This window comes from Nannobrachium achirus (genome assembly GCF_963921795.1).
Source record: "Nannobrachium achirus genome assembly, chromosome: 5".
NCBI classification, from domain to species: Eukaryota; Metazoa; Chordata; class Actinopteri; order Myctophiformes; family Myctophidae; genus Nannobrachium; species Nannobrachium achirus.
This window is the reverse complement of record NC_137814.1, coordinates 39,386,863-39,396,742: the sequence shown is the minus strand read 5'-3', so window position 1 is coordinate 39,396,742 and position 9,880 is coordinate 39,386,863. Positions and strand designations below refer to the sequence as shown.

At 42.6% G+C, this 9,880-nt stretch overlaps 1 protein-coding gene across 1 annotated transcript; it reads left to right on the top strand.

Moving 5' to 3' along the window:
- The first annotated feature begins 1,620 nt into the window (after positions 1 to 1,620).
- angptl4 (angiopoietin-like 4) lies at positions 1,621 to 9,102 on the top strand. Its single transcript, XM_080726266.1, has 7 exons — positions 1,621 to 2,214; positions 3,526 to 3,636; positions 3,856 to 3,949; positions 6,583 to 6,696; positions 6,889 to 6,984; positions 7,386 to 7,667; positions 7,802 to 9,102. Exons 1-7 carry the CDS (start codon positions 1,705 to 1,707, stop codon positions 7,984 to 7,986), a joined length of 1,392 nt encoding a protein of 463 aa, XP_080582392.1. The 5' UTR covers positions 1,621 to 1,704; the 3' UTR covers positions 7,987 to 9,102.
- Positions 9,103 to 9,880: the final 778 nt, after the last annotated feature.

Here is a 9,880-nt window from a genome sequence, read left to right as displayed (position 1 = left end):
TATGTTTTATGAGCAATGGTTTCCAATTTCCTGTAAAGTAGTCTACTGTAATGACTAGGGATGGGTATCGTTCACCTTTGAATCGATACGATAGCTTTTTCGATACCTGGGAATCGATACGATACCTTTTTCGATACCATTTTCGATACTTTTTATTTATTATTATTATAATTATTATTTGCCTTTTTCTATGGGCTTTTTCTATGGGCTATTTTACACACCACAATAGATTATTAAGCCAGTTATTCAGCCATAACCAGATGGCTATGTATAATTATAGTGTTTGCCTACAATAGATACATACATTAAACTTTCAGTAGCCCATCTGTTACAGATGCGACCGGCCAGGGGTGCATTCAAGAGTATCGAAACGAGGTATCGTTCGTTTTCACGTGAACCGATACTCGATAGTATTGACGTCATGCTTTCGATACCATTAAAAGTATCGACGACGATACCCAACCCTAGTAATGACAGCAGTAGGGGCAGCATTGACTGTTGGTTGGTTAAGAAGAAATTGTAGCAAAATAATTCACGTGTTATCAAAGTGATAGAATTTTGTATGACATTTGCCTTTGTATGCATTTAGCATATCAGATGCCTAGAGCGACTTAGACAAAGTGCAAGATCAGAGTAAATGGCATGACCCCTAGTAGTCAACAATAAATGACAGAACCACAATGGAAGGCCCCTAGGGCTGTGTTATCCTTTTAACAATCATTGTAAACTGTACCTCTGTACAAATTGCAAACCGTTAATTAAGTAATCAGTCAATCAATCAATCAATTAATCAATCAATCAGTGACAGAGGTACTGGACAAGTAAACAAAGTGCAGTGCAAAGAAAACAAATAAGTGCCACAGAATAACTAAAAGACCAGTTAAATATCTAATCTAAGATGTGTCTAAACAACTTACTATCTACGATTGTATCTAATGTGGACATTAAGCAAACAGAATGTCTATCTCTAAATGCATTAACATACAGCATGTGCACAAATAACCAACATATAAATAGCATCTACTGTATCAACCAAAATAAAATAAAAAGGATGGTATATTTATATATATATTGCAAAGCTCTTTACATCTTACTTAAAGGACAACTTTGTTTTTTTACAACAGGGGTTCATATTTTAGATTGTAATTAGAGAAAAGAAAAAGTGAGTGTTAAAATGTTTTCATTTACTTCATTCTATCGTTTTAGCACGTTTAGCGTGCTAAAATGTGGGGCATGCGTACGCATGGGGGCATGTGTACAAGTGGCTAAATATGTCTTTTTAGACACAATAAGCCTGCAATTTCTTTATTGCTTAACAATTTAGACTAAATGTATCTCAAATCAAATACTTGTGCATTTCCTGCTGGGGATATAAAGCTGGGTTCTCTGATGGAAGCTGCCCTTATTGTTACATCATGTCTCTCCTCCTCTGCCTCTCTGACAATAAATAGTTAATGGGGGGTATAGAGAAACCTGAGAGCGACTCCACCCCCCACCCCCACCCTCCCCTCCCGGTCTCCTCTGCTAGCCAATGGCAGCAGTTGCCGGGTGGAACCAAGGGCTGTGGAACTATAAAACAGTCCTGCTGTGTACACTGGGGCAATAAGGGAGGGTGTTGCATGCTGCATCTCATTCTGCAAACCAATATAAAAGTGCACCCTTCTCAAGCAGCAACCCTTGGACCACTCCACCACCAGAGCAACCATGAAGAACACTCTAGCCACGCTGACACTCTGCCTGGTGGCTCTCATGGCCACCGGCTTCCCCTTCGAGAGGAAAGCCACCGGCAGTGGCAAGGAGAAGAGGGTACAGTACGCGGGATGGGACGACGTGAACGTGATCGCCCACGGCTTGCTGCAGCTGGGCCAGGGGCTGAAGGAGCACGTGGACAAAACCAAAGTCCAGATGCGGGACATCTCGGCGAAGCTCAAGGCCTTCAACGGCACCGTGACTGAGCTGGGCAAGGCGGGCCAGAAGCTGCAGGCCGAGGGGCAGGTGCTGAGGGCTCGCCTCCAGGGTCTGGAGGACAGAGAGGGGCAGGTGCTGAACGTCACCGCCGAGCTCAGGGAGAAGGCTGAGGAGGAGCAGCGCGAGAGGAAGGCAGTGATGGAGAGGATGAACCGACTGGAGGACAAGGTGGACACCGTGCTGCAGGGGAAGGGACTGTTGCCCGACACCAACGCTGGCAACTACAGTGACGCTGGCATCATCCAGGTGAGACTTGTGGGCGGGTTTCTCTCTGTGATTATTGCAGGTGACAATGGGTGACAATGGTTTGGGGAGGCAGGGGACATGGTTAAACATGTGGGGTTTATGGGCAAGTGTGAAGATGAGTTGCATAGAAAGCACAATGAGGATAAATATGGATTGATTGATTGATTGATTGGGTTATCAGTCGAACGACCATTCTCTCCCCTTTGTGTGGAGGGCAATTCCTTCATCAGTTACATTAAATATAACCATAGACAACTGTGCTTTCTGCGGGCAGCTGCCCATGCTGTGTTCGTTCATATGGGCAATGCCAAACAATATTACAGTAGGCTACTTACAACAATGTCAAGTTAAGCACATGTGAAATCTATTAAGCCTACAACTTTTAATATCTATGGTGGTGTATAATGAATGAAGGAATCAGACAGTTGGCCAGTGTGCACCAAATGGGGCGGGGGATGACCAGCGGCAAATAAAGAGTCTCTTTTTGATAGACAAGGACAGTTGGCTTGCATGCTGCATGGGGTTATTTGAATGAACTGAATGAATGGCGATGCACAGTGAGCAATCTGGGGTGGGTGGGGTGTTGCTTCAATGGACAGAGTGGAAGGAACAGGCAACAGTGCCAGACAAAGGGAGCTGTTCTGCACCAGTTGCATGTGTGTGACACGTTTTCTTCTGTTTAGAGTTAAGTTAGAATAAATATAAGATGTCATCCAGGATCATCTGGCTGGAGATTTGAGTTGCCTTGTTGCTTCCCACACACACAAGCCAGTTTAAAAGTGAATTGCAAAACATTTTATAGTGGCATGGAAAATCCCACGCTCAATGAGTTATGTAACCTAAACACGGTCCATTGGGAAATAGCAGGCTACATTAGCCTACAAACGCTTGTTGTAGGATGTAGGAGTGGAGCATACTGTAGGCCAAGTCTCTGGTCTGGATGAATGCATAGAAAACACCTATTTAAAATTAAAGTAGATTACTTGGCTAAATAGGCTACATGCTAATTTATTGTGGATTTGCATTGATTGATTCGTCCTGAAAAGACTGTCATAAATCGTTGCTTAACTGTCTATGTTTAAAGAGAACTACTTATGACGATAGGCCCATGTTTTTTCATAGTAGGCTAGGCCTTGGCCTACTGTGTTTTATTTGTCAAATACGCCCAAAAGCTTTCTTGTGGTCTTATCCCTTTAATTGACCTACTGTCCTGTATAGTCTACCTTTTCATATGCAAACTTCTAATAAAGTATTCAATCAATCAATCAGGCTCAGTGACATGACATATACCTGCTTATTGTGTGCTTCCAGATGATGCTGGAGACTCAGAACAGACGGATTGATGACCTCGTGGAGAGAATCCGACTGCAGCAGGACAAACTGGACAAACAAAATGTGCGGATCAGAACCCTTCAAAATCAGGTAATTATACATGCTTATTTTATTATTATTTGAACGAATAAGGAACGAATGTAAGTAGACAAGGCTATGAAAGTTTGCTACAGACCCAAATGAGCTGGAGAATTTGGAAACGCATGGGCTTATTATTAGTTAATTTAGGCCTATAGGCCTATTGCTATTGTAGCTTAAATGTGCTTGCTATTATGACTTAACTCTAATATTACTATTTGACTTTCTCAGATTCAGCTTACGAAGGAGAGGGCAGCCTTCAAAGCCAGCAAAACAGATACTACAAAGCAAAATGGCAGTGTGGAGCAACGCGACTCACCCATCGGTAAGTAAAGGCCCAGATAGTTCCAAAATCCTTCTTGACATCAACGTAAGTCGTCTTAATTAAATCGTCAAACTAATCCTAACGTTACATGCGATCGACCATCTGTTTAAGAACGAACGCAAAGAAGCTTACATCAGTAGCAATTAGGCTGGTCCAATGAAAATTCGTTCCCCAAATGTGCAAAGAAAAAAAAAGAAAAGAAGAAGAAAAAAAAATCGCCATTTGTCATTTTAAATTAATACTCATTAATAATCATAAAATCATAATTAATTATCACCGATTAATTAAATATATAGGCTATATATAGGCTATGCTTGCATGGAACAGGAGATTATTTTGTCTATTTCATCTTTCTCAATTAACAAGGCATCAGAGGCCCAAATAAATCAGAAATAGATAGAAGAATGGGATTATTCATGGTGAATAGACTCCTCCATCCAGCAGGCAACATTACAGTTACCCTGAAAGGCAGTTAATTACTTGACCTCCACCCCTACCAAGCATCTGCTGCTGCAATCACAATTGCTCACAGAATTGTGCTATGACTGGTCCAATAGGCCTAGTCATAATGCCTGCTTTCATTGGGGCCGTTTCAAGCTGGATACCGGCCAACTGGGGAAAAGTTCAGACACAGAGGTCCTCTGGTTTATGCACAATTGATTATTTAAGATTAACTAAGTGACTGCAAGTTCCTGTTTAGTCTTTAAAGAGGATGATGGGATAAACAGGGAGCAATATGTGTGATGCGCCTGAGCTACTCTACATTTTGAAAAAGGGGACATAATTTGATATCATGCTAATCGTTTATCACAAAATAGATGTCTTATGACAAATAAAACAATATTATTATGTTATAATATATTATAATTATATTATTTCAATTAACATAATCCTTTGTTTACTTTGTTAAGCTCATTTAAATTACGAGAGTTTCATCCCGTCTCTGTCACGTTTCTGATCCAAATTCGAGGCTATAATAGGAGCCAAGTAGGTGAGAGGTGAACTGTAGCTGGAGGGTTCAGTCAGCCAGTACAAATCACAATAAGAACTCTGATGCCATCGCATTCTGACATCAGCAGGATTTGAGGAATGCCGCAAAAGAAACAGCTTCCCTGGCCGGGCTCCAACTGGGGGAAAGGTTGCGAGTCTCGGACAGTGTTAAGTCAGGGTCACGCAGAGCCCTAGTACAAAGGGATTTACTCACCCCGTCACTTTCTGTGTGGGAGGGGAGGTAGTAGTAGGGGAGGAGGGCTTTTTGCTCAAACCTTGCATGCGATATCCCTCAGATTAGGGCCAAAAGAAAAGAGGGAGGAAAAAGAAGAAGAAGAAGAAAGGGAGGTCTAATTTTGTCAGGTTGAACTTTGTACACACATCTCTCTGTTGTTGTGAAGAGAAGACAAGACAGCATCACCTCCTCCTCCTGTGTTCAGGCCTGCTCCCAAGCATCTCTCAGAAATGCGCGACCTTTCCCCCAGATCTGTCACAGAGTCAGACAGCCCTCTCCTCCTCCTCCTCCTCCTCTCATCCTCTCCTCTCCTCCCCCATCCCTCCATGGAGGACCCCCCCCCCCCCCCATCACCTTCGTCTCTCGTGTTCTAGCTTTGCCATCATAATGAAAGTGTGGCTTGATGAGAACCCCTGCTCCCCAATGCGGCTGTCCCTGCATTATATTAAAAAAAGAATAATAATAAAAGAATCATCATTGAAGGGGTGCTGTCGTGCCTTATGAGCCATGACAGCTCAAATTGGCCCCTAGGGGCCTTGCATTTTGTTTTGCACCACTGTCCCACCTAGCAACAGCCTGCATTCTCCACACCACTCTAAGAGCATCCCCTGTGCATGCACAGGCCATGCGCTGCTACGTCACAGACTGGATGCTGTGCATGTGAGGAATGAGTTACAAGTAGAGGGGGGTCAGAGGAATGTATGGCTAGATGCATGTAATCAATAGCCTAGGAAAGCAGGCAGCTGAAGGGGAGGGGTGTGGGTGCCTGCTTGGGAACTGGGAGAAAGGTCATGTTTACTACTGAAGGCAAGGAGTTCTCGCTCCCTCGCTTGCTGCCTGTCTCTCCTTTGTTCAGTCTAGTGACTCACGGTCACGTTTTTATCTCTTTGAGGTTTCCAAACTCAGTGATAAGTTCGCGTGGATCCCTTTTCTGTGCTCTTTTATTTGCAAACACACATCTTTCACAGGGGAGCAGAGCAACAATAACAAACCCTATAGCGAATAGTATCCAAAACCGTGTGACCTACTTCTGAAGCAGTACGCTGATTCATATTTCATGAGGCCCTGTTTAAAATAACTGCTCTACTTCTCCCATACTTGAGTGTCAATGTTGTCCTTTCAGCACTTGGTCGAGAGACCAATTGGATTTTGCCGTCCTAATACCTCACAATGGCTGCACAAAGTTCCATGCAGTAAAGATAAAGACGTTTTTGTTGCTCTTTAAAAACAAACCCAAATAGCTGAAAATGTGTCATTTATAAATAGGGTGTGTGCCAGTGTAGGGGAAAGGTTGATCGCTTTTTGTGTTTGTGGCCTTGAATGGTACTGACTTGAGATAAAGCCTTGTAAAGTTATTGTTTGTGTTAATAGTGTTGTGGGTTTCTTCTCCTCTGTGTTCTCTTTCTAGAAATGGCCTCAGACTGTCATGAGCTGTTTCTGCGTGGCGAGACATCCAGCGGGGTCTATACCATCCAGCCGTCGGGTGCCCAGCCTTTTGAAGTCTTCTGTGAAATGACAGCTGGTAAGTTGATCACAGACTTCACGGCCCTCATTGGTCTTTCTAAGTGGGAATTAACCAGACAATCTCCAACCAACTTCAAACAGAAGGATAGCTTTAAGACTCAAAACTGTTTACAGTAAAACTGTAAGCTCATATGACTGAGACGTGAGACAGGACACATGACTAATCCTTTCACGTTGTCTGTCTCTACAGAAGGTGGATGGACAGTGATTCAGAGGCGCCAGGATGGCTCTGTTGACTTTGACCAGCTATGGCAGGCCTACCAGAAAGGCTTTGGCAGCCTGAGTGGTAAGTACATCCGCTGTTGTGTTTTTACTGTCTGTCTCTGTCTCACTAGCTGGCTAGTGGACTGGGGATTAGTTATACATCGTTACCTCTTGCCACCACTTCATGAAAGACTATAGGAACGGTTTAAAGTAACCATCTTGAAGAGGAAATTAAGATTATCTCGACATTAAGACACTTATGTGAATCCCTGCCCAAAGTAGCTGATTACTTGTTGACCCAAGTCTGCCATCAGTTTGATTAACACACCTCGATAGCAAGGGAAATATATTTATCAAGTGGACCCTAATGGAAAAAGGAATTATTAGCATCCATAGAGACCATAGCATTTGCTATTCTAGTAAAGTAGTTACTTCCCCTGCACTGAGTTGTGTTTTAATGCTTGTCTTTGTCTCCCTCTCTAGGAGAGTTCTGGTTGGGCCTAGAGAAGATTCACTCCCTGTCCAAAGACTCCGAGTACATACTCAAGATACAGTTTTCTGACTGGAAGGAGGACTCAGACTCCCTCCGCCTCCGTTTCCGCCTGGGTGGAGAGGAGACCAAGTACACCCTCCACATCCAAGACTCCGACACTGTTGGGAACCTGGAGAGCTCCCTGGCTACTGACGCTTCAGGCCTGCCCTTCTCCACCCGTGATCAAGACAATGACCAGAAAGCTGACACCAACTGTGCCAAACACCTATCTGGTAAGTTTTAGCCATGTCACTTATTTTGTACATTTGGAAGTTTTGAGATAGATCTCAAACTGGAAATACATCCTGCAACATATAAACTAACACTTCCCCCCCCCCTCTCTCTCTTTCTCTCGCTCTCCTCTCAGGCGGCTGGTGGTTCAGTAACTGTGGCCATTCCAATCTGAATGGCAGGTACTTCCAGAGCCCGCCTCCCAAGCAGAGACACCAGAGGAAGCAGGGTGTGTTCTGGAAGACCTGGAGGGGCCGCTACTACCCTCTGAAGACCACCACTATGATGATCGCCCCTGCTGAGATGGGCAACAAGTCATAAAGGAAAGAAAAGGAAAAGACAGACCTTTTCTCTTTTTAACGGTTGGCGGGGTGGGGGTTCAGTTTCACTCCCCGTATCAACGTCTGGGCGTCTCCCTGTGGCAAAGACTTTACAACAGAGCTAAAGCCCACAAAACACTACCCAGAAGAACTCATACTTGAATGGGCTCCATGTTTCCATCGCTCTGTTTTCTGAAAGCTAAGCCTCGACTCCACAGAAATAGAGAACGAAAGAGACACATTTAACGATGGAGACATGCTGAAGCACGGCTGATGTGATGAAAAGAGGAGTGGAAGACTCACCGTGTTAACACCAGCACCAGCACCAGCCTATACTCCATTAGCAAAAGCTAGGGCCCCTAGGACTCAAATAGTGAAGCTTTAGTTGGAGTAGCGTAGGGCGAGTACTGGCCTGTGTGCAGTGTTGCAAGCCAGCCTGCATTTTCAACAAGCTGAGACTTGTCTCCAGACATGTATTTTTTTTATACATATGTGAGCTGTAGTTGAGGCTTCTAGCAACAAAATGGAACTGTTCACTCAAAAATGGCTTAAAAAAGCTGCATTGAATAGTACACGATTGAAAGAAGAATATCTTAACCCCAATGGTGTGGACCAAAATCTGACTTAAACTTCAAAGGAAAGTCATTATTCCACAAAAATGTTATTGACCATTACACCCCGCGGCCCCCTAAAATGGCAACTGTGTGAATATGGTCAATGGCATTAGTATTCAAAGGCATTATATAAATGTAAAGATGAATTACAGTTTGTCACTGTGTTAAGAATGAGTGACAATTGAATGGGTCTTTGACTTGCCATTTGCCTGCATGAGGCACTGAAAACCATTCCAGCCTTTTTTACAGTATAATGTAATGTACACTTATACATTAGTGTTTCCCCTGTGGAGATTTTTGAATCATTTTGAATCATTTTAAGTCATATTGACTGACCCTTAAAGATTTTAGACATGTTTTTGTACATAGTGTTATGTATGTATGTCTTTTCTGAACCTCTACTGTAACTGATTCTGTTGTGACATTGTCTTGCGACATGAGAGTTTGTGACTGTTGTTCCCTTTATTTAAGTGCTGAAAAGAATCAGTATATATTTCTTGTGCTGCCTGTTTGTAATTTATATTGTCTATATTGTCCGTTTCATATTTTCCAGATGTAACTATTGTTTTTTTTAAACAAAAGAGAGAATAACAGATTCTTGGCCAGAATGAGCCAATAAAATTGATTTAAACTAAAAACCTTTGTGTCTGTTGAATTTGAAGGAAAACAGGATGCTTGCAGATTGGCTATTTTCACTATGAAATAATGTGGTTAATTAATAATGTATTGTTTGGTTTGTTTGGGTCCTCGGGAGACACCAAATATATATTTTGTGTCGAGCTACAATGTTGGGAATGCTTAACATCACAAGCAGATGTGGCAGATAGATAAGGGTTAAGTGCTACATGGCCTGCATCTCTACAGGCAGGTGACAGGGAGGAATGTTCAGACAGACGGTGCTGGATCGCGTGGCACCCTGTAGCTATGAACACCCTGATCCCAACCAACTGGATAATATATGACATGACAAATTCTTAAAAAAAACATGTCAGATTTATGACTTTGTGATTGATAGACTGCGGTGGAAGAATTGACAGAATCTTGGCTTACCTTCCTGGAAAACAAATATGCTGCTCAGCATTTGTCTACATAAAACAATATGAATAAAAAGATAGATTAAAATGTTATTGTACCATTTCACAATCTAATTGAGGTTTAATAAGTGGATGAAAATTTCAGACCTTTATTAGATCAAACAAATCTAAATCTTATTTGATTGCCAAACAATTCACTGGATGCAACACCTGTCCACCTCTAAAAAGAAAATTATAAAAGAAAGGT

Coding starts and splice junctions, on each gene's coding strand:
- angptl4 (XM_080726266.1), top strand. CDS start 1,705: ATGAAGAACACTCTAGCCACGCTGACACTCTGCCTGGTGGCTCTCATG. Junction 6,697..6,888: donor CTTCTGTGAAATGACAGCTG/GTAAGTTGATCA, acceptor CTGTCTCTACAG/AAGGTGGATGGACAGTGATT. Junction 7,668..7,801: donor CTGTGCCAAACACCTATCTG/GTAAGTTTTAGC, acceptor CTCTCCTCTCAG/GCGGCTGGTGGTTCAGTAAC.